This window comes from Hemiscyllium ocellatum, chromosome 13 (genome assembly GCF_020745735.1).
Source record: "Hemiscyllium ocellatum isolate sHemOce1 chromosome 13, sHemOce1.pat.X.cur, whole genome shotgun sequence".
In the NCBI taxonomy this organism is placed as follows: Eukaryota; Metazoa; Chordata; class Chondrichthyes; order Orectolobiformes; family Hemiscylliidae; genus Hemiscyllium; species Hemiscyllium ocellatum.
The window spans coordinates 28,104,045-28,129,198 of NC_083413.1; the positions used below are offsets into that span (position 1 = coordinate 28,104,045).

The following is a 25,154-nucleotide window of genomic DNA, read 5'->3' on the forward strand; positions in this document are numbered from 1 at the left end:
GGAAGATAGGCAGGTAGAACAAGTCACGGGGACAATGCTGAGCTGGAAGTTTGGAACTGGGGTGAGGTGGGGGAAGGGGAAATGAGGAAACTGGTGAAGTCCACAATGATGCCCTGGGGTTGAAGTATGCAGATGATGTCCTTCTGTTTTTATTGATCCCAATGACCTCCGTACTCTATTTGATACAATGTATCAGTTCATTTGGGGCTATTTCAGGATATGAGATTAACTTTGCAAAATTGGAGGCTATGCCTTTGGGGAACCTTAAGGATGTGCCAGAAGTTGAAGGTAGCCCTAAGTTTCCTTTTAAGTGGTCACGGGCAGGGTTTCGATACCTAAGCATTTTTATTACCCCCAAGTTTGATCTGTTATTTCGGACTAACTTCACTCACTTGCTCGACAGTATTAGGTGGGATCTCCAGAGATGGGAGGCTCTTCCAATTTCATGACTGGGCTGAGTATCTCTCATTACAATGAATGTTCTTCCTCATTTGCTTTATCCCATGCGCATGCTCCCTATAATGTTTCCTAGGTCAACGCTGCAGAAGCTTATGGGATAGTTTGGTTCCTTTTGTCTGGCATCGTGGGCTGCCCCTCATCAAACTTACTAAATTGCAGTTGCCTCAAGGAGGGGGAGGAGTTGATTTCCCAGACATCAGGAGGTATCAATTGAATTCCCTGCTGTCCTTTGTCTGTGATTGGGTAGGTAACAATCCAGGATCAACATGGCTGGATATTGAGGCCTCCCTGGCAAAGTGCCCTCTTATTAACTTGTTGTTCATGGATAAGATGAGGACAGTTGTGGACCACTGCCGGAACCCCATTGTCATTAGTACAGTCAAGGCATGGAGGGCGATGTGTCAGAGTGAGGGTTGCTCATCCAAGACGTCACTACTTACACCTATAGTTAGCATGCCAGGGTTCCGACCAGGGATGATAGACTCAGGGTTCAAACTATGGACATCGAGAGGAGTTTCTAGTTTGGGAGACTTGTTTGGCTTTGCACAGTGTTAGGGTTGTTTTGTATTATAGGGTAGGTTAGTAGTTAGTAGACAGTAGTTGTATTGTAATTTGTGGCTTTTTTTCTTTTTATTATACTGATATTTGTTATTGATTCTATTTTTCAATAATTTTATATGTTTGTAAATAAATATATTTACAAAAAAAAGCCCTGTCCCCAGTGTATTAAGGTAAAGAAGCCCAATTCCAAGTGTATTATGGGAAGGATACCCAATCCATGGTTCATTGCAGTAAGGATGCCATGTCTCCAGTTTATTATAGTAAGAATGCCCAATAGCCCATGAATTATGGCAAGAATACCCTATCCCTGGTGTATTACATGAAGGATGCCCAATCTCCGCTGTACTATGGTAATGATACCCAAACCCCAGTGTATTACAGTAATGATTCCCTGTCCTCGGTGTATTACGGTCAGGATGCCCTGTCCCCGGTGGGTTACGATAAGGATGCCCAATTTCCAATGTATTTCGTTAAGGATACCCATTTCCCAGTGTATTTAGGTAATGATTCCCTGTCCCTAGTGTTTTACGGTAAATATGCCCATTCCCTGGTGTATTAAGGTACGGATGTCCAATCCGCAGTGTCTTATGATAAAGATGACCAATCCCTGGTGCTTTTTTTTATTCGTTCACGGGATGACAGTGTCACTGGCTAAGCAGCACTTATTGCCAATCCCTAATTGCCCAGAGGGCAGTTAAGAATCAACAACATCACATTAAGTCTGGAATCACATGTCGGCCAGCGAAGGAAGGATGGCAGCTTCCTTCCCCGAAGCACATCAGTGAACCAGATAGGTTTTTCAAACAATTCGCAATGGATTCTTGGTCCTCATTAGACTCTTAACTCCAGATTTTAAAAAATGAATTCAAATTCTACTGTCTGCCATGGCGGGATTCAAACCCGGGTCCCCAGAACATTTTCTGGGTGTCTGGATTAACAGTCCAGCAATAATACCACAAGGCAGTCGCCTCCCCAACATGTATTATGTGAAGGATACCAATCCCCGGTGCATTACGGTAAGGATGTCCAATTCCATGGTCTATTACGATAAAGATGCCCAATCCTTGGTGTAGTACTGTCAGGATGCCCACTCCCCAGTGAATTACTGCAAGGATGTCCAATTTCCAACGTATTATGGTAAGGACATTGTGTCCCCGATGTGTTACGATATGGTTGCCAAATCTCTAGTGTACTGCAATAAGGATGCCCAATCTTTGATATATTATGATAAGGATGCCCAATCTCTGGTGTATTGTAGTAACACCAAATTCCTAACATATTACAGTAAGGATGCCCAATTCCTAGTGTATTACAGTAAGGATGTCCAATCTCTGGTGTATTACAGTGAGGATGTCCTGTCTCCACTGTTTATGGTAAGGATGCCCAATCCCCAGTGTATTACAGTAAAAATGCCCAATCCCCGGTGTATTACAGTAAGGACATCCAATCCCTGGTGCGTTACCAATGATGCCCAATTCGGCTTTATTACAGTAAGGACGTCCAATCCCCAGTGTATTACAATAATGATACCCAGTCCACGGGGTATTATGGTAATGATGCCCAATCCCCAGCGCATTATAGTAATGATGCTCAAACCCCTGTGTATTTCAGTAAGGATGCCCAATTCCCAGTGTATTACAGTAAGAATGCCCTGTCCCTTGTGTATCATGGCAAGGATGTCAAATCCCCAGTGTATTACAGTAAGGACATCCAATCCCTGGTGCGTTACCAATGATGCCCAATTCGGCTTTATTACAGTAAGGACGTCCAATCCCCAGTGTATTACAATAATGATACCCAGTCCTCGGGGTATTATGGTAATGATGCCCAATCCCCAGCGCATTATAGTAATGATGCTCAAACCCCTGTGTATTTCAGTAAGGATGCCCAATTCCCAGTGTATTACAGTAAGAATGCCCTGTCCCTTGTGTATCATGGCAAGGATGTCAAATCCCCAGTGTATTACAGTAAGGATGTCCAATTCCTGGTGCATTACAGTAATGATGCCCAATTCCGGCTGTATTATGGTAATGATGCCTAATCCCCAGTGTATTACGGTAATGATTCCATGTTCCAGGTCTATTATGAAAACGATGCCCAGTCTCCAGTGTATTACAGCAGTTATGCCCAATTCTTGGTGTATTATGGTAAGGATACCCATTCCCTGGTCTATTACAGTAAGGATGCTCTGTCCTTGGTGCATAACAATAAGGATGCCCAATCCCCGGTGTATTACAGTAATGATACCCAATCCCCATGTATTATGGTAATGATTTCATGTCCCAGGTCTATTATGAAAAAGACGCCCAGTCTCCAGTGCATTACAGCAGTATTCAGTAAGGATGCCCAATCGCTGGTGTATTATAGTAAGGATTCCAATCCCTGATGTATTACAGTAAAGACAAACAATCCCAGTGTATTACAGTCAGGATGGCTAGTCGCCAGTTTATTACAGTAAGGATGATCAATCCCCAATGTATTATGGTAAGGATGCCCAATCCCCAGTGTATTTCAGTAATGATACCCAATCCCTGCTCTATTACAGTAAGAATGCTCTGTCCTTGGTGCATTACAATAAGGATGGTCAAACCCCGGTGTGTTTCGGTAATGATGCCCAATCTTCAGTGTATTACAGTAGTTATGCCCAATCGCCGATATATTACAGTAGTGATGCCCAATCCTTGGTAAATTACGGTAATGATGCCCAATCCCCAGTGTCTTACGGTAGTGATTACCAATCCCTGGTGTATTATGCTAATGATGCCCAATTCCCAGTGTATTGCGGTAATGACGCCCATTTACCAATGTATTATGGTAATGACACCCAATCCCCAGTGTATTATGGTAATGATGTCCAATCCCTGGTGTATTATGGTAATGATACAGAAACCTAGTGTATTACGGTAATGATACCCAATCCTAGTGTATTACAATAAACAATAGACAATAGGTGCAGGAGTAGGCCATTCTGCCCTTCGAGCCTGCACTACCATTCAATATGATCATGGCTGATCATCCTTACAATAGTGATGCCCAATCTCCAGTGTATTACAATAAGGATACCCAATCCCCAGTGTATTATGGTAATGATACCCAGTCCCCAGTGTAGTATGTTAATGATACCCAATCCCCAGTGTATTACGGTAGTGATGCCCAATACCCAGTGCATTACAGAAATGATGCCCAATCTCCAGTGTATTACGGTAAGGATATCCAATCCCTGATGTATTAGGGTAATGATACCCAATCCCTGATGTATTACAGTAATGTTGCGCAATCCCCAGCCTATTATGGTAATGATGCCCAATCCCCAGTATATTATGGTAATGAAGCCCAAACCCTGAGTATTATGATCATGATACCCAATCCCCGGTGTATTACGGTGGTGATGCCCAATCCCCAGTGTACTACAGTAATGATGCCCTATTCCCAGTGTATTACGGTGAGGATACCCAATCCCTGATATATTATGGTAATGACAGCCAATCCCCGGTGTATATCATGGTAATGACAGCCAATCCTTTGTAGTGATGCCAAATCCCTGGTGTATTACAGTAAGGATACCCAATCCCTGATGTATTATAATAATGATACCCAATCCCCGAAATATTACGGTAATGATGCCCAATCCCTGGAGTATTATGGTAGTGATGCCCACCCTCCGGTGTATTACAGTAATGATACCTCATCCCTGATGTATTGTGGTAGTGATGCAGAATCCCCAGTGAATTATGGTAAGAATACCCAATCCCCGGTGTATTACGGTAGTGATGCCCAATCCCCGGTGTATTACAATAATGATACCCACTCCTGGTGTTTTACGATAATGACATCCAATCCCCGGTGTATTACGGTAGTGCTGCCCACTCCCCGGTGTATTGCGGTAGTGATGCCTAGTTCCCGGTGTATTACGGTAGTGCTGCCCAGTCTCCGGTGTTTTGCGGGAATGATGCCCACTCCCTGATGTATTACGGTAATGATACCCAATCCCCGTGTATTACGGTAGTGCTGCCCACTCCCTGGTGTATTACGGTAAGGGTACAGGTGACCTTGCTGAGTGCGAGCTGTAGCCGGCGGCTCCGTTGGCGCCATGTACCGGGCTCTGTGTCGAAGTGTTGCGGTTGTCCAGTGGCGGGCATCTCCCCCAGTGCTCAGGTAAGAGAGGACAGCGGGAAAACTGGGCCTGAGCTTTAAACGGAGCTGAGCGTTTAAAATCAAGGGAGTTTTATTCAGTCATATGGCTGTCCTCTGGATGCCGATCTGATGACAGATTGTATAGTCCCCGGTTTGATCTCCTTCCTGGCAAGATTGTAAAAATGTTTTAATTATAAATTTGATTTTCGTGAACTAATGCTCGCATTTGCTTCGGAAAGGAAAATTACAGGCTTAAGATATATGGAACTCTTTAATTGTTTGTCTAAAATGCTGAGTTGGGACCATTACAAAAAGCTTCAAATTCCTGTTAAGGAGGTGTTACCATAGCAATTAGTGTAGGCCATCCTGCCCCTCCATTACTAGATCCTTTCTAGATTACTACTATCTTTTCCTTTTGACATGTTCAGATCTGTGATTTTTCACCACCACTGAGCAAAAAAAAAATCATTTTCAATCTCTAAATTATAAATTATAAACGAGTCCAGCATTCAAGAGACTCTTGGAAGAGCTATTTCTAGATTTCCAGCAGCATTCATGCTAAACAAGTGTTTCCTGATTTATCTCCTCAATGTCACCACTTCAGTATCAGGGCTGTACACTCTTCCACATTCACCCACCAGGGGGAATAGTTCCTCTATGTCTTCCACATAATTTTATATAAGAAAGAGCTTTAGTTTATTATGGTGCCTTTCACAAACTGTGGATGTGGCAGGGGACCCTGTGTCCATAAATTTTAAAACTATTGCCTTTCACAGTACAGCCAGCAAATTTAAAAGCAATGGTCCCTTCATATGTCCCTATTTCAATGTCTTCCCTTGTGTTTCTTATGATTGTAAGTTCTGATTTCCTTTTCATGTGGCACTATTAAATAAATTGTCCATAAGTGTAGAGTTTGTTTCATATTAAAGTAGTATGCTATTTTTTAAGATCTGGTTGATCTGATTGTAACCTCATCTCTACATTTCTGCTTACCACTGATATCCTTTGACAGTGGGTCAGTGGTTAGCACTGCAGTTTTATGACACCAAAGACCCAGGTTGGATTCTACCCTTGGGTGACTGTGTGTGTGTGGAGTTTGCACGTTTTTCTCCGGGTACTCGGGTTTTCTTCCCATTGTCCAAAGATATACAGGTTAGGTGGATTGGCCATGCTAAATTGCCCATAGCATCCAGTAAGTTAGATGAGTAAGTTAGGTAGATTAGTCATTGGTAATGCAGGGTTACAAGGATATGGTAGAAGGATGCGTCTGAGTGGGATGTACTTTGGAGAGTTTGTGTGGACTTGTTGGACTGTTTCCATACTTGTAATGGATTCTATATGGACTTCCTTGTTAGTGAAGAATTTATCTCTGCCTCAAAAATATTCAGTGGCCTGTCCTGACTACTTTCTGGAGAAAACAGTTCAAAAAAATTCAAAACTCTCTCAAAGAATTAAAGTTCTCTTCATCTTCATCTTAAATGGGAGACCCCTTGTTTTTATACTGTGTCCCCTAGTTTTAGTCTCTTCCATGACAGAAACAGTCTTTCACAATAACCAGTCCACTCCCCTCAGGATCTTAATTTTTCGATAATGCCTCTCATTTTTCTAAGTTTCCCTGGATACAGGCCAAACCTGTTTAGCTTTTTTCCAAAAAGAATAATACCCTCATTCCAGAAATCAGTTCTGTGATTCTTGTCTAGATGACTTCTAATGAAATTAGAGCCTTTCTTAAAAAATGAGACCCAAACTGTACACAGTTCTCCAGCTGTAAGGATGTTGTGAAACTTGAAAGGATTCAGAAAAGATTACAAGGATGTTGCCAGCTTGAAGGATTTGAGCTATAAGGAGAAGTTGAATAGACTGGGGCTGTTTTCCCTGGAGCATCGGAGGCTGAGGGGAGACCTTACAGAGGTTTTTAAAATCATTTGGTGGTGGAATCCAGAACTAGAAGGCAAAGGTTTAAGGTGAGAGGGAAAAAATTTAAAAGGGACCTAGGGGCAACTTTTTCACACAGAGGTGGTGCATGTATGGAATGAGCTATTAGAGGAGGGGTGGAAGCTGGTGCAGTTGCAGCATTTAAAAGGTATCTGGATGGGTATATGAATAAGAAGGGTTTAGGGGAAATGGGCCAAGCGCTGACAAATGGGACTGGATTAATTTAGGATATCTGGTTGGTATGGTCGAGTTGGACCATAAGGTCTGTTTCTGTGCTGTACATCGCTATGACTCTTTGTGTCAGCAATGTATACAATGAATCTGCCTCTAATCTTCTAGAACAAGATATCCATTGGAGAAGTAATAAAGTTGAAAAATGTGGTGCTGGAAAAACACAGCAGGCCAGGCAGCATCCGAGGAGCAGGAGAATCGACGTTTCGGGCATAAGCCTTTCTGAGGGAATGAAGAAGGGCTGCCTGGCCTGCTGTGTTTTTCCAGCACCACATTTTTCAACTCTGGTACTCCAGCATCTGCAGTCCTCACTTTCTCCTCCGAGACGTAATAAAGACCTATTTTTAATTCCATTCTCCTTGTCATAAATTATAACACTCAATTTGTGTTCCTGCACACTAACCTTTTGTGACTCGTACCAGAATACTGAGATTCATTTGTACCTCAGAATTCTGCATTCTCTCCCCATTTAAATAACATGTCACTATTCTTCCTTATTATTCTTCCTTAATTTTTCACATTTTCTCACATTCTAAATATTTGCCAAATTTTTATCCACTCACTTCACGTATCCATATCTGTTTGGAGACTATTGATGTTCGCTTAACAACTTAATTACTGAAATATCTTTGAATCAAAGTTGCAAAATTAGCAACAGTACCTTGGGTATCCTTATCCAACGCATAGACATAGATTGTAAGTGGAGGCCATAGTACTGATCCCTGTGTTGTCAACCTGAAAATGACCAATTTATGCCTACCCCCTGTTTCTTGTTAGCTAACTAATCCTCTGAGTTAATATATTAACCTCTATGCCATGAGCTCTTACTGCATAAAATAATCATTGATGTGGCACCTTATCAAATGCCTCTGGAAATCTCAATATGCCATATTCACAGGTTCCCCTTTAGTTGTGTTGTTTGTTACTTCTTCGAAGGAAGGCTGTGGGCCCAGTGCTGGAAAGTGGAATTAGAATAGTTTGGTACTGGTTTTTAACCAGTGCAGACTTGATGGGCTGAAGGGTTTTTGTTTATCTCTGTGTGTAGTCCTGTGTGACTCTATTGCTCTAATAAATTAGTCAAATATGATTTTCATTTAATAAATTTATGTTGACGCTACCTGATTACGTTAAGATTTCTAAGTGCCTTGTTTTAAACACCTTAATAGGTTGCAACATTTTTCCAAGACAGTTGCTAAGCTAACTGGCCCATAGTTTTCTGTTCTCTGTCTCCCTCCTTTCTTGTATAGAGATGTTAAATTCACTATTTACCAACCTGACGGGACCTTTCCAGAATCCAAAGATTTAAAAAAAATTAAAACCAGTGTATCCATTATCTCAGTGGCCACTTTTAAGAGTCTAGGATGATGTCCATGAGGATCGAAGAACCTGTAAGCTTTTAGTTCTAATAGTTTTTTCAGTATCCTTTGCTTAGTGATTATAACTGTTTAAAGTTCTACCCTCCCTTTCATATCTTGATGCACATTTATTGCTGGGATGTTACTTGTGTCCTGTAAGGTGAAGACAGATGCAAAATATCCATTCAATTCATTTTTGTGTTGTATTGTTTATTTACCAGATTCTCACTGTGGAAAGACCAATATTCACCTTACTTAGTCTTTTCCGTTTGAAATACCAATAGAAACTTCAACTATCAGCTTTAATATTTCAAGCTGGCTTTCTCTTGTGCTCTAATTTCCCCCACATCACTGCTCAGTCTTCTCACCTGCTACAGGCCTTTGTTGTTTTGTACACTTTTTCTTTCAGTTTGAGACTATGTTTAATTTCCTTCGTTAGCCATAGATGCTGTTTCCTTCTCCTAGTGTTTTTCTTTCTCACTGGAATATTTCTTTTCTGGATATTATGAAATAGATTCTTAAATGTTGTGATGATATTATGACTTAAGAGATGGATTTTGTCCTGGCTTTTTGCATGAAGCAAGGTTGAGACTGAGGTAGTGAGTGGGCTGCTCAAAGCCAATAAAATAAACAGCTTGTGAGGCCTTGGGCTTTTTTTAAAAAGTTGAAACAAAAGAAGCAGCCTGAATGGGTAGGGTGAGGCTCTCACAGAAGCAGATTTTTTAGTTTAGCTTTCACTTTAATGTCAAAACAATTCTTTACAAATCCTTCAGGTTTTCACTGAATGCAGTATTTTGCTTTTGTGATTCCAACAATATTTCTTGCTGATGTTCATGATTTTTTCCAATTCTTGTTTGATGCTTCATTCTTCAAGTCTGACTTCCAAGCAGTGTGCTTCTTTCCATTCCAAAAAGTAATAGCAGTGATTTCAGCTCTGTTTAATACATCACTACCTTATTTCCTTCTTTTCCACATTCAATTGCCTTTCAAAATTGGTCAATTTTAACCTACATTTGTCACTTCTGCTAATGTTCCTGCATGTAGCTGGTCCCAACATGCATTATTTATTTCAGACTGAATATAGAACTGTAAATAAAATCAACGGTATTTAACATGAATAATTTTTTAATGCAAATACATTCATTCTTTTAGGGTCATGTGGGTTGAGACCATTTTAGCTACTGCAGTTCGTTTAATTTCACACGTTTTAATTAGTCAGCAACTAGACGGGGAGGAAACTGAGTCAGGAATAGGTGTTGGCACACAACTGGAGCATAACTCATTGCAAACAGTCCTCCATTCAGCAGTCCATGGAGTAAACTGATAGCACTGAAGACTCATGAACAACTGACTCCTGTGTAGTAGTTCTCCTGTCAAATTCACGGAAAGATTACTGTGTGATGTGTGCATAGCCTATTCCACATTTCTTTCCCTTTCATCTACTTCTCCCCTGCCCACCTTCACTCTTATTCACTCATTCATTTCTCAGGGGAAATCCACATTCCTTCCACAGGGAGCTACCCATGTTTCTTCCCCAGGGGAGCCCTCTTTGCTTGTTTCTTGACTCTCTTCCTGATTTATTGGGTTCCCCACCTTGCATAGTTCTTGGGGTCTCCTGCTGTGACTCGATTCCACTGATCCTTCCAATTGGAAAGTGAAAACTTAAGTATCTTTCTCCATGTTATTGGCCTCTACGTGATCATAACATCAGGTCCCGGATGCTTTGTTTCCTTTGTGACATTTTCAGGTCCCACTTTCAGCAAAACCTTTAAATCCCAAATATGAAAGCGAAAATGAAAGGAAAACATTTTATGAGAATGGACTAATCATTGTCTGGCAATTGGACTCTGATTAAGTATGTAGACTATATATCCCAAAGACTGTAGATCATATTAAACAATATCTCTTTGACTTTTCACAAAGGTCAACATACTGACTATACCTAACTAGCCCATGCTTATAAAAACACAACATAGTGCTCAACATTGCATGCAATTCCACAGTTGGACATTTGCTAAATATTCCTAAGCATGTGAACAATTATGCTGATAACCAATTTAAATTTCTCAGTCCAGCTTGCAGTGTGATGCATTTATACATATTGGAAACTCCATAAATTAATACACAGAATCCTGTTCACGAGACACAAATAATATGTCAACACATTGCATTTGTTTCAATTCAACAAAACAGGTAACAGCTATTCTTTGGTTCTCTTCTAAGGGCAATGTCTTGACCAATCAGAATCAACTTACCTGATTTAAAATGTAAACAAGTTTGACTGTTAACTGTCAGTCGTCATCTAACTGGTGCATTCTCCATGTCATTACCTCTATTAATCAGAATAACTTGTGATCCAGTAGTATTCTCCTCAGATTCAGTATAAATGTTGTTTTCCCTTTACATTGATTTTCTTGCAAATTGCCCTGATGAGCACAAGACAATAGCTTTGTAAAAATGTCGCTTTGTCAGAAATACTCAAGTTCTAAACTAAGCCACAAAATTGATCTAATGGGTGACACCATTAGGTGCCCTCTGTTAGGAAACTATGGGTCGTTCTTTCTCTTAATTTTCCACACTGTGGTATCAATTGAGCATATGAAACAGAGGATCAGTGTGTGTTCCCCCTTGTCTATGAAAATGGCAGTCCCCACTTAAATTTCCTTATTACCTGTCTTTGCTTTGTGTACATTATTTGAATCTAAAACGACCTTCCAGCTTTTGTCTAATGAACTTAACTCCCTAGTATCTTGTCAAAAATGTGTGTTCATTCATTCTCCTACGATGTTATTAGAAATATTAAACTTTTAAATCCTGTCTTTAACAGTTTATATTACTTGTATGCTATCCTGTTTTTCAGTCGGGTACAACCAGCTATTTGCATCACAGCTACTCGATCACTTGCAACCCAACCAGTATCGGTGAGTGGCTGTCTGTGATGGAAAGTTTTCTGTTCCAAAATGAAGTGGTTAAAGATCATTGAAATGTATGTAATAGCATTCAATAACATTTAATGGAGTTCTATGTTAAAATGGGAACGTTCAGAATCCTGTGAGTTTTATTGTCTAATTAAGTGGCATTGCTACTCTTGCCAACCTTGTGGTGAGGCTGTGGGTGAGGATTAAGAGCACTTTGCTCTCTCCTATAATTTCTGAACTCTGTATTCGAATAATTCAATTATTAGCTGACTGCAGAAAGTACGCTGTGCAGAATCTAAATTGAGAAAATGCCTTGTTACTGACTATAAACAAAACCCAAAATAGTGCATCTGTTGAAGACTGACCATGGATTTGATCATGATAATTCATTATGGAAAACAAAAGTTATGTCTGTTTGTTCAAACTTGTGTCTGTTGTGACCTATCAAAAATTGATCACTTCATCAGATATTCTTATTTTACTTTTTAAGAAACTGAAACATAAAATGCTGGATGGAGAGCAGGCCACTTGCAATGGTAAACACGTACACTCTTCATTTGAAGTGATAAAAGTCCACAGTAACTAAGCTTTGAAATAGAATTGATGGCATTGTGTCTCATTGGTTAGCACTGCTGCCTCATAGCACAGGCACCTGGGTTCGATTCCAGCCTTGGGTGACTCTCTGGGTGGGGTTTGCACATTCTTGTTGTGTCTGTTTGGGATTCCTCCAGGTGCTCCGATGTCCTCCCACATCCAAAGATGTGTAGTTTAGGTGGATTGGTGATGCTAAATTGCCCATAGTGTCCAGAGATGTGCAGGCTAGATGAATTAACCATTGGAAATGCAGGGTTACAGGGATAGGATAGAAGGTGGATCTCAGTGGGATGCTCTTCGGAGGGTTGGTGTGGACTCAATTGGTCAAATGATCTGTTTCCACACCATGGGGATTCTATACATTAAAAGGAGAGATGAGGGAAATACATGCAAGAGAAACATCATGGGAGAAATGGCCTGCGTCCTGTTCATAGGAAAAATGGGTAAGTGTGACTGTCAAGCTTCTACATTAAGCAATGTAGAGACGCATATTCAGGGAAATTACAGTTTGAGAATTCATGAATATATTGAGTAAAAAATGGTTGGGAAACATGACTGAAATTGAAACCAGAAAACCTGACATGAGGTTTTTGTTTCTTTTTGATTAAGAGGGAAAAGTTTACATTACAAAATTAAAAATACAAATTCACCAAACATTGATGCTGGATGTTAATTTAAGGTACTTGCTGTGGGAGAGTTAAGTACTCGGGTTTTTTTCTCATCCTTTCATGGTTCTAGGCATTTCAAGCAAGGCCAGCATTTCTTGTACGTCTCTAATTACTTGTTGGTCATTTCAGAAGTCAGTATAAAATGTTAAAGAAAACATTGCTCAGTTAACTGGATTCCTTGCTTTTGAGTCAGAAGGTTGTAAGTTAGTGTCCCCCTCCAGTAGCTTGAACACCATCATCTAGACTGGCACTTAAGCATAAGTGTTCAACAACTGCTGCACTCCTGGGATGATAAACTTTTTGAATGAGATACGAAGCCAAAATTCTCTTGGGTTCTTGGGCTGAGATCCCATGACACTATTTGCAGAGTTCTTCCTAGTGTCTGAGCAAGTATGATCTTTAAGACAATATCATTATGTGATCATGATCTCATTGCTGTATGTAGAAGCTCACTGTGCTCAAATAGGCTACAGCATTTTCTCCATTACAACTAAATCTTGGGTTTACTTTACCTGTAGATCACTTCCATAATTCCTAAGGTCATAAAAAGTAACTGTTTGTTTTGCTTACTCTGGGGCCTCCTCCTGTGGGAGCCCGGGGCCCCGTGTATCTCCATGTTGGATGGTGGCATCAGAAGATGAGCCGTTGGTCAACATCCAGATGGAGACGTTGTAGATTAGCGCAGTATGATCATCTCCAGATTGGAGACAGCAGATGCGGAAACGATGACACTGGTAGCAAAAAAGAAACACATTGCCAGGAGCCTGAGGGCTACGTTAGACAGCGACAACTGGAGGAGCAGAGCGAGTGAAATCTATGGAGAGGAAAGGACTAACTTTTGAAGCTGTCTCATTTTTAGTATTATCAATTTAATACTAATTTATTCTGTATTTTACCACTTATACAAGATGGTACCAGAATGTGGTGACATTATCCACTTTTCACTATACTTAGGTACAAATGGCAATATTAAATGATCTAAAAAAGTGTGACACAAATGCCATTTCATTTTTAAAATACTTATAGTATTATGATTTTTATTATTTCAACTAGACAGAGGGCAAAAGTATCGTCATTACCGGGTGTGACACTGGATTTGGATATTCATTGGCTGAACACCTGCATGCTCAAGGATTCAAAATATTTGCAGGCTGCCTGTTAAAGGTACAGATATTGTTGTCTCTTAGTAATGCAAGATTTATGAAGTGGCTTTATCAAAAAAACAAAAACCATCGATAAGTTGCACAATATTATTGAGAGGTTACTCCAGGAAAAGTGATATTATGTGTTCTAATAAGAAACTGCTTTTACAAAAATAGAACAAAGGACAGTAGAGCGCAGCCATCAGCTGTGCTGACCATGATGTAATTCTAAACTAATCCCATCAGCCAGCATATGGTGCATGTCTCCCTATTCCCTGCCTATTCATGTGTCTGTCTAAATGCCTCTGAACCATGGCAATTGTATCAGCTTCTACCACTTCCTGTGGCAGTGCACTCCAGGTGCCTACCATCCCCCATGTGTGTAAAAAAAACTTGCCGACATATCTCCTTTGAACTTGCCCCTGTCATTTTAAAACTATGATAGTATTTGAATAGTGAACATTTAAATTAATGTATAAATAATTATCATTTCATCCCAGTGGGTGGAATTATCCCATTTTCTTTGTGTAGCAGTGAGCACATCAGATGGTGATTGAGATTCCTCGACTGACCCAGCTGAAGGCCTGCACCCTGAAATTCGACACGTAGGTCCTTGGTGTCTATGTCACTACCCTTCTTCCCAGCTGGGGAGACAATTGTCAGGGAGGTGAATATTTGAAGCTCTTCAGTGGCCATTAGTTGACCACTTAAGGGCCTTAATTACAGACACCAATGGACCTATTTTCTGTCCGTTATTGGGGATTCTTATGGTGCATTGCAGGCACTCTTGTGGTGCAATGGTAGTGTTCCTACCCCTGGACTTAGAGACACAGATTCAAGTTCCACCTGTCTAATAGCGTGTGATTACATCTCTGAACAGGTTGTTTACATAAATAAGTTAATTTAAAAAATAGTATAGTGGGTAGTGTCTGTACATCTGAGCCAGGAGACCTGAGTTCAAGTTCCAACTACCCCAGAGGTGTGGAGTAGCATCTCTGAACAAGTAGAAATGTCAACGATAACATCTCATTTGAAAATATTTCCAACTTTTGATTACAGAGGTTACAGTGCTCTTGTGGTGCATGGTAGTGATTTTATAAACCTCCATAAGATCACACCTCAGTCTCCGATGCTCCAGGGAAAACAGCCCCAGCCTATTCAACTTCTCCCTATAGCTCAAATCCTTCAACCCTGGCAACATCCTTGTAAATCTTTTCTGAACCCTTTTCAAGTTTCACAAAAGCCTTCTGATAGGAAGGACACCAGAATTGCACGTAATATTCCAAAAGTGGCCTAACCAGTGTCCTGTACAGATGCAACATGACCTCCCAACTCTTGTAATCAGTACTCTGACCTATAAAGGAAAGCACTATCCTATCTACCTGCAACTCCACTTTCAAGGAGCTATGAACCTGCACTCCAAGGTCTCTTTGTTCACGTATAAATATTTTATAAGCAGTGTTTTTAACATGGGTCTTTGTTGGAAAGTTTATCAAAGTCCAAGCGCTTTGTATTCAGTTTGACAGTTAAATATTGTTCCCATTATGTACCAATATTGGTGTGACAGCCTTGTTTCAACACTTTTGCATAAAAAGAGTCATGATTTCACATAACCAGTAAAGTGGAATTGAGGATTATCAGAGCAGCCACAATCTCACTGAGTGACAGAGCAGACTCAGTGGGCTGAGTAGACTCCTGCCGCTACACCTTATTATCTTGTGCCAGTGTCCCCTTCCTTTCTTCATGGTGAAGTTATTTTCGGATGACCTGGCATCATGGACTGATCTTGTGGAAATTTTTGGCTACTGACCATGAGTTGTGTTACTTCATTGAGACGGGCTAAGTTACTGTGAATACGGATTTGTGACTGTCTTGTAGATCACAGCATCACAGAATTATTATAATACAGACGGAAGCCATTTGGCCCATCACATGTGCTGACTCTCGAAATGAGCATCTCGAAATTCTCTTGCCTTCTGCCCATAACCACATTCAATAATGCCACACTCTTCCTTTTCAAATAACTTGCTATCTCCCTTTCTATACCCTCCAGACTCTAACCATTTGCTGTGTGAAAAAGTTCTTCTTTGTATCACTACTTTTACCAACTATATTTGGTACTATCTTATGTACTCAATACTTTCACAGGCATTAAAGTTTTCTCCTTACTTATACTGTCCAGACTGCTCAATGATTTTGAGTATTTTAGTTTGGTTTCCTCTGTGTCCTCTAATGCATCTTCATGAGATGAATGACAACTTTGTAGAGATCCTACACTAATGACATCTCTCTGTTTTCAGGATGAAGGTGGGGAAGGATCAAAGAAACTGGAGGAGATGAAAAGTGATCGAATGGTTGTCGTCCAGTTAGATGTTTGTAAAGATGAAGAAGTAGCAAAAGCAGTAGAATTTGTGAAAGATAATTTAACAGATTCAGAAAAGGGTAAACTGAATTTAAGGACCCATCTTTACCATGTACTTAAAAAGAGTTTATGGTGAAAATTTGTGCAAAACAATAGCATTTTAAAAACTTTTAGAAGTTTGGAAATTCCTTTTAAATTATTTACTGTTTTCAGTGTAGCGTTGCTTCCTTCAGTACATTCAGGATATAATATATGCACTTCTCTTGTCTGATATTCATATAAATAGAAAGAGAAAAATTTAGAGTGGGTGGAAGAAGGAATCCTGTTCAGCTCCACACGTCTGCTATGTGTATACAGTTTTGCAACACTGTAAAAGAGAATTTTTGTTGCGACATACTCTCCTGCCTTTTCACAATTGTGAATGCCAAATCTCATACAACATAATCATCTGTACTTAAAGCTCTCGTGATTCTAGCAGTTGATATTCTGTACTCTGCAGTGACTTTGTAAAGTCAGATCACAACATTAAATTGGGTGGGAGCACTAAAGCTGGCTGACTTGGGACTGCATTGGTGGCAGTCAAAAACACACTGAGAGCCTATAAGTTATTGACATGACTGGAAAAACCTGGTGTGCAAAGACATCCTACCTAAAGATTTACATGTCAATGAAGAATTAATTTCTTTTATTTAAGAAGGGAAATTATCGAGTAAGTGCTTCTAAAATGGGGAAGAAAAGGGAACACTGACTAAAAAACACTTGCCTTGCATTTTCTCATTTGTCAGAGTAGGCATTAGGTTAAATTCACTTTCACTTCAAATGATATGACATATTATTTCAAATAGTTATTTCTTCTTTTAATTAGGTCTTTGGGGTCTGATTAACAATGCTGGTATCTCAACTTTTGGGGAAGTAGAATTCACCACCCTGAATACTTATAAGCAAGTTGCAGAGGTTAACCTGTGGGGAACTATCCGTGTGACCAAAGGTTTCCTTCCCTATATTCGTAGAGCAAAAGGTGAGTAAAGAATGGTTTGATTAGAATGTGTGAACCGGAGCTGATCCTTAGCTAATCAGCACATAATTGGATTGGAGGTTACACATTGTGACCTTTGTGTGTTCATTTTTGAGAGTTGATTTTCATGTATTGCATAAATCTGACAGGTAATGAATTTTGAATCTACCCCGTTTACCTTTGTGGTTCGAGTTCATTGTAACAAAATGATTCGTTGACATTACTGGTGACACTCCCCATAGGAAGCTCATTCACAGGTCTTTGACTGCAGGAAATCCAGTTGCTGCAGTTGAAACCCAGGCCATGCCTCTTAAAGACATTGTGCACTTCCCACGTTCTAGTCAGTGTCGCATAATCTATGGATAAGATCAGCTGCATCAAGGGCCCACAGACATTTGGTGTTAATTGAGCAAGTGGGCAGCAGGTCATTGGTCCTCTGACTGGTGTCAGTGTAACATCATAGTACCAGTGGAGGTAAACAGCTGAGCAACCGTTGTTCCCAGAGTCTGCCCGCAGTGGAGGTACAACTTCTCTGGAACAGCTAAAGTGAGAATTTATTGAATGACTCTTCCGCACTCATTGGAATCCTGTGCCACCATCACTTCATAAATGGATCAAAAGATTGTGAGTTCAAATTCCATTCCAGGACTTGAACACAAAATTAGGCCTGAGACTCTAGTATTTGAGGGAGTACTGGACTACCCAAGGTTCCTTCTTTCAGGTGAGGTGTTAATCCAAGGCCCTGTCTGCTCTTAGGTGGACATAAAAAATCTTATGACATTATTTCACAGGAAAACAAAGAGTTATCCTCAGTGTACAGGACAATTTTTTTCTTTCAATTGCCATCACTGCAACAGATGATTTGGTCATTATCACATTGCTGCTTGTGGCAGTTTGTATGCAAATTAGCTTCCATGTTTCCTATGTGGCAACAACAGCGACATTCTTATTTTATTAGATTAGATTCCCTACAGTGTGGAAACAGGCCCTTCGGCCTAACAACTCCACATGACCCTCCGAAGAGTAACCCACTCAAACCCATTTCCCTCTGACTAATGCACTTAACACTATGGGCAATTTAGCATGGAGGGGGAGGAATGAGGAAGCTGTTGAAATCCATATTTATCCCATGTGGTTGCAGGGTCCCAAGGCAGAATATGAGGCGTTTCTCCTCCAGGGATCGGGTGGTAACGGTTTGGCAGGGGAGGAGGCCCAGGACTTGCATGTCCTTGATGGAGTGGGAGGGGGAGTTGAAGTGTTCAGCCATGGGGCGGTGGGGTTGGTGGGTGCAGGTGTCCCAGTGATGTTCTTTCAAATGATCCACAAGAATGTGTTCTGTCTCCCTGATGTAAAGGAGACAACACCGGGCGCAATGGATGCAGTAGACGACATTGGTAGAAGTACAAGTAAATTTCTGACAGATGGGGAAGGATCCCTTGGGGATTTCGGAGGTGAGGGGAATGGTGTGAGTGCAGGTTTTGCATTTCCTGCATTGACAGGGAAAGATGCCAGGGATGGGGTGTGGCTGTTGGAGGATGTAGACCTGATGAGGGAGTCGCAGAGTGAATGGTCTTTTTGGAATGCTGATAGGGGTGTGGAGGGAAATATATTTCTGGTGGTGGGGTCTATTTGGAAGTAGCGGAGGGTGATGCGTTGTATGCGGAGGTTGGTGGGGTGGAAGGTGAAGACCGGGTGTAGGGGGGGTCTGTCCTTGTTTTGTTGGGAGGAGTGGGGTTCAAGGTCAGTGATGAAGCCAGGTGCCAACTAGCAGACACCTCCTCCTACTGCCCCCTTGATCACGACCTCCCCTCAGATCACCAAACCATCATCTCCCAGTCTATCCACAACCTCATCACTTCTGGGATCTCTCATCCATTGCCTCCAACCTCATTGTCCGTGAACCCCACACTGCCTTCTACCTCCTTCCTAAGGTTCACAAATCTGACTGCCCCGGTCAACCCACTGTCTCAGCTTGCGCCTGTCACACTGAACTCATCTCTTCCTACCTTTTCCTCCCTTAGTCCAGGAACTCCCCACCCATATTTGTGACACCACCTCCTCCAAGATTTTCGTTTCCTTGTCCCCCAAAGTCTCATCATCACCATGGACATCCAGTCCCTGTACACGTCGATCTGTCACGCCAAAGGTCTCCAATCCCTCCGTTCCTTTCTCTACGCCATCTCAACCAATACCCTTTCACCGACACTCTCATCCATCTGGCTGAACTGGTCCTCACCCTCAACAACTTGTCCTTCCAATCCTCCCACTCCATCCAAACCAAAGGGGTAGCCATGGGCACCTGCATGGGGCCCAACTATGCCTGCCTGTTTGTTGGATACGTGGAACAGTCCATCTTCCGCAGTTACACCAACACCATCACCTACCTGTTCCTCTGCTACATTGATGACTGTGTCAGGGCTGCCTCGTGCTCCCACGAGGAGGTTGAATAGTTTATCAACTTTTCCAACACCTTCCACCCCAGCCTCAAATTCACCTGGACCACATTGGAAACCTCCTGCCCCTTCCTGGATCTCTCTATCACCGTCTCTGGTAACTGACTAACCACAAATATATACTACAAGCCCACTGACTCCACAGCTACCTAGACTACATCTTCTCCCACCCTGCCTCCTCTAAAAGCGTCATCCTTTTTTCCCTATTTTTCCACCTTTGCCGCATCTGTTCCCAGGATGACCAATTCCACCTCAAAGTCCTAGATGGCCTCCTTCTTCCACAATTGCAACTTCCCTTCACAGGTGGTTGACGATGCCCTCCAGCTCATCTCCTCCACCACACACCATCCCCCTTGACCCCCAACCCTTACAACGCAACAAGGACAGAACCCCCCTGGTCCTCACCTTCCATCCCAACAACCTCCGTGTACAACGCATCTTCCTGCGTCACTTTTGCCACCTCCAAATGGACCCCACCACCCCTGTCAGCATTCTGAAAAGATCATTTCCTCCGCAACTCCCTTGTCAGGTTCACACCCCTCCCAACCAGTTCACATCCCATTCCTGACAACTTTCCCTGCCACCGCAGGAAGTGCATAACCTGCGTTGACACCACTCCCCTCACCTCTGCCTAAGGCCCCAAGGCTCAGACATTTATCTGTACCTGTACTGCATCTGTTGCACCCGGTATGGTTTCCTCTACATAATGGAGACAGAACACTTTTTCTTGCAGAATATCTCTGCGACACCCACACCCACCAACCCTAACCGCCCCATGGTTGTACACTTCAACTCTCCCTCCCATTCCATCAAGGACATGCAGGTCCTGGGTCTCCTCCACCGCCAAATCATTACCACCTGACTGGAAGAGGAACACCTCATATTCCGCCTTGGGACCCTGCAACCATGTGGGATAAATGTGGATTTCAACAGCTTCCTCATTTCCCTTCCCCCCACATTATTCCTGTTCCAAGCCGCCAACTCAGCAACACCCGCTGGACCTGTTCATCGTTTCCCCCCTCTGACCTATCACCTTCTCCCTCACCTTCATCCACCTATCGCATTCTCAGCTGCCTTCCCCCAAACCCCACCTCCTCCCATTTATCTCTCAGCCCTGACCCACAAGCCTCATTCCTGATGAAGGACTTATGCCTGAATCGTCGATTCTCCTGTCCTCGGATGCTGCCTAATCTGCTGTGCTTTTCCAGCACTACACTCGACAACTTACACAGCATGTCAGGGTGTTGAAGATTCCACTATGACTTGTGTAAGATTCTGGTCTATGGCATTGACCCTGTAGTTATCCATGGCAGTTATTGCCGTTTAGTGCGTGTTTCAGCTGGTATGCAGGTGTTTATGACATAAATAATAGAACCTCAGGGATGTTTGGGGAACAAGGAGGCTGAATTGGTAGGGATTCCAGTCAGATCATTATTTTTTATTCATCCATTAAGTAATGTGATCACTGGACCAAAGCTCATAAACTGAGCTGCCCTGCAATGGGGAATGAACGTGCTACCATCTCTCGGAATGACAGTATCTGCACCCTTATGATTCCTTTGACCGTTGTTTACACTGGTGTCAGGAAAGCAGCTAGACTGTACAGTCTTGTTTACTATACTAAACTGCTTGATCACTCCCATTATAGACAAGCTACAGCATAAGACTAGGGTTTGAGGTTTGATTAGATCATCGGATTTGCCAGAATTAATGTTGCATGTACTTGCTATGGCAGCCCAGAAGGAACCAGAGGCAGTGTAGATGAGGACTGCACTGACATTGACTGCAACAAGCATTAGACTATGGAGATTTGTTGTAAGTCTTGATTTAAATTACAGAACTCCAATTTCTTTCCTAGAATACTGTTTCCTTATGCACTGATTTTTGGACTGCTGTTGTTATTCTGGGCCTATACACCCTGAAAGTTCAAGAATTTTAACATACCATCCCCTGGCTACTGCAACTTTATTCGCCCTCTTCCTAAGTCACCCATTGTTCATCCAGTCACCATAGCATTGCCATAAGTCCTCCAACAGTTGACATTGTTCTGCAGCCAACATAAGGACTGGTCCATGTGATCAAAAAAGACAACATAATGGAAGCAGAATGTTTCCAAAACTTTTCAATGATTTACCTGCAAAATCAGTAGAGATCTTTTAAATATCATTAGCAATGGTCATCTCCCAATTTGTACTGTCTTTTTTTTGGTGGTTAATGAAATCATGTAGTAATATGAAAAAAGACCAAAATGACTTCTAGATGAAAATATGTTAGGACCATAACTTATAGTGGCCTTCTGCTTGTTTTGGGTAAGAGCATTGGCTACCTACATTGAGACCTGCTCATAGGTTACCTTGGGCAGCAAATGCATGGTGAACAATTTCAGATTTTGCATCTTGCAATTACTTCTGACATTACATAGACCCAGGAGGTAACAAGATGAAAATCAACCCTCTGATATGTTGTTTCCATTTGCATGAAAGAAATTCCCTCATTAGAGATGCCCACTAATCAAATTTGGAAATAAAATAGACAACTACATCCCTCATTGGTACCTGTGAGCATACATGCCATGGGTTTATAAGTGAAAAACACATCCAATCCAACCTGCTTGTAAAGAATTTGAACATATTTATTGTCAACTCTAAATTGCAATCATGAGAGCATCCATTTCTCTTTTACAAGTTATTGAATAATAATCTTTAAATTAACCTATTCCCTGCATTATTAGGGGATTATATTTTCAGAAATCTCTTGAATCTAGTTCATTTGTATTCCGTGGAGTAGTAGGACATAATTCCTTTCTCAAATTCTATTTACTCAGAGCAAAAGAAGGAGATAAAGTTTTGCTCTGAGTAAACAAGGGAAAATAATCTAACTTTTTTGATCAATTATTCCTCCATTGTGTCAAGTTCAAAACAGCATTTGTAAGGGTATTTAACCTGAAATTGCATTGGTCTTATTTCTTATTATGTTAGGGAACTGACAGGTCAGGAGAATAAAACTTAAATATGTGATGGATTTATTTTTGTCTGTCTGATGGAACTCATTGTTTTGTTTTAATGCTTTGAGCTTTATGCTGTGCACATTTATAATCACATTGATTTTAACAATCAACTTGATCAAGTCTTTGTGATGCAATAAGAATTAATAATGTATAAATTCAATTTCCACTTCATAGTGATCTAATGTTTTAATTTGATTCTTGTGGAAAGGTCGTGTGGTTAACATTGCAAGCATGCTGGGACGGATGGCCAATCCTGCTCGATCCCCTTACTGTGTCACGAAGTTTGGAGTGGAGGCATTCTCCGACTGCTTGCGCTATGAAATGCACCGCTGGGGTGTTAAAGTTAGTGTTGTTGAACCTGGCAATTTTATAGCTGCCACCAGTCTTTACAGTCCTGAACGTGTCAAAATGATCACAGAAAAGATGTGGAATGATCTCCCTGACGTTGTCCGTAAGGATTATGGGAAAGAATACTTTGATGAACAGATTGCAAAAATGCAGTCTTATCTTGTGGGTGGTTCCACAGACACTTCGGAAGTGATTAACGATGTGACACATGCACTGACCTCTGCATCCCCATACACTCGCTATAATCCAATGGATTACTACTGGTGGTTGAGGATGCAGATTATGACCCACTTTCCAGCTGCTATATCTGATCGAATATACATTCATTGAAATGGTTGCAAATGGATTTTAACATTTCAATATACCTCCTTACTAATCAAATAGATACTGGTTTATGGCAGTGTTTAAAAATAATATTTTCATAATGGAGTCACTGTGCAGAATGCACTATTCTATCAACTTTTGTTAGTGGTTATCAAGATCTGTTCCAATAATGGCTGTTGCTGCAGTTATGATACTGAATTTGGTAAAAAGCTACATAATGATGCAGAAGGAATACTATAAGTGTGAGCTGCCTTCAGAAATGTGGTCTTTTCAAACTACTCAGGGACGTTGTTTCTCATTTCATAACCTATCTTTGAGTAGAAGACAAAATTTAAATCTCATTTGAAAAATATGCAGGGGTATGCCCAGAATTTCTTGGGAGGTACTAAGAATCCTGAGCAGAGATTTACCTTAATATTTTGAGAATGCTGTTCCTCGAGTCTGTTTTGTACAAATGTTCACCACCTGCTATCTGGAAATTAAACTCTACGCGTGAGAATGCAAATATAACCAAAAAGGATAGATTGGTTGTATCTGTCCTGGAATTGCTTCTGGTGCTGTCCGTTTCAACTGTCTTGCAGTAATGTCGAATTAACATATTTGTCCTGTTGTAGAATCAAAAGCTTTACTCAATTAAAAACGTGTTTTCTGGTGACTGCATATATTATGATCTGTTTGGTTTCTTTGAATACTCCTAGCTTTGAAGTAAGTTGCGTCGATATTATCTTTTTATATGTCTTTTTAAGATCAGCAAAGTATCTAAATTATTGTTTTCTTTGATAACTGGGATGTCTTTAACGGAATTGGTACTTGTAGACCTTACTCAGACAACATGACGTGGGAATGATTTGTTTACATTCAAGAGAACTTAAGTGAAATTGTATAAATTATTATTTTAATAAACATGAAGGTGTTGATCTAAAGCATATTTTAATTAAATTTGAAGTTGCCTTTTTCTTTATTTTATACGATTACTTCAAAAATGATTGCGTTTGAGTTTGATTTATTGTTGTCACATGTACAGTGCTATTTTGTGTGCTATACAGACAGATAGTAGCATACAAAGTGCATCAGAGTGTAGTAGAACAGAGTGCAGAATACGGTGTTAAAGCCACAGAAGGTGCGAAGAGACAAATCCAACACTAACATTTGAGAGGTTCTTTCAAAAGTCTGATAACAGCAGGGAAGAAGCTGTTCTTGAATTTGTTTGTACATGTATTCAAATTTTTATATCTCTGCTCAATGGAAGAGAGTATAACCATGGGAAGATGGGAGGCATCTTTTGGTTATGTTGGTTGCTTTCCTGAGGCAGCGGAAAGTATAGACGGATAAAGATGGATTTTAAAGTGATTTTGGTGAAGTGTATTTTAAGATCTTTGTTGAATCATTAGAAAGCCAATAAAATTGAACTAAACAAAACATTTTACGTTGTATGTTCATTTTGACAGCTCCAAAAAGACACTGTAAATTTTAAGCAAAGGTGAACATAATACCAACATTAGCCATTTTCTATAATTTTACCAGCATTTAACTTCTAAAAACCTATCTTGATAAAGGGGGTTGTTTTGTACCAATACAGTTCTGCTGATTTTGTGCTGAAAGCAATTGTAATTCTATAAACACTCCAATTTTGTGAACTAAAACACTG

General features: G+C 40.9%; 1 protein-coding gene across 1 annotated transcript; it reads left to right on the forward strand.

The window, feature by feature from the left end:
* The first annotated feature begins 5,055 nt into the window (after nucleotides 1–5,055).
* On the forward strand, nucleotides 5,056–24,445 carry LOC132821491 (D-beta-hydroxybutyrate dehydrogenase, mitochondrial-like). The gene is made up of 6 exons (XM_060834090.1): nucleotides 5,056–5,175; nucleotides 11,536–11,596; nucleotides 13,909–14,019; nucleotides 16,298–16,439; nucleotides 17,225–17,377; nucleotides 23,043–24,445. The coding sequence occupies exons 1-6, from the start codon at nucleotides 5,111–5,113 to the stop codon at nucleotides 23,510–23,512; spliced, it is 1,002 nt and encodes a 333-aa protein (XP_060690073.1). The 5' UTR covers nucleotides 5,056–5,110; the 3' UTR covers nucleotides 23,513–24,445.
* The last annotated feature ends 709 nt before the right edge of the window (nucleotides 24,446–25,154 follow it).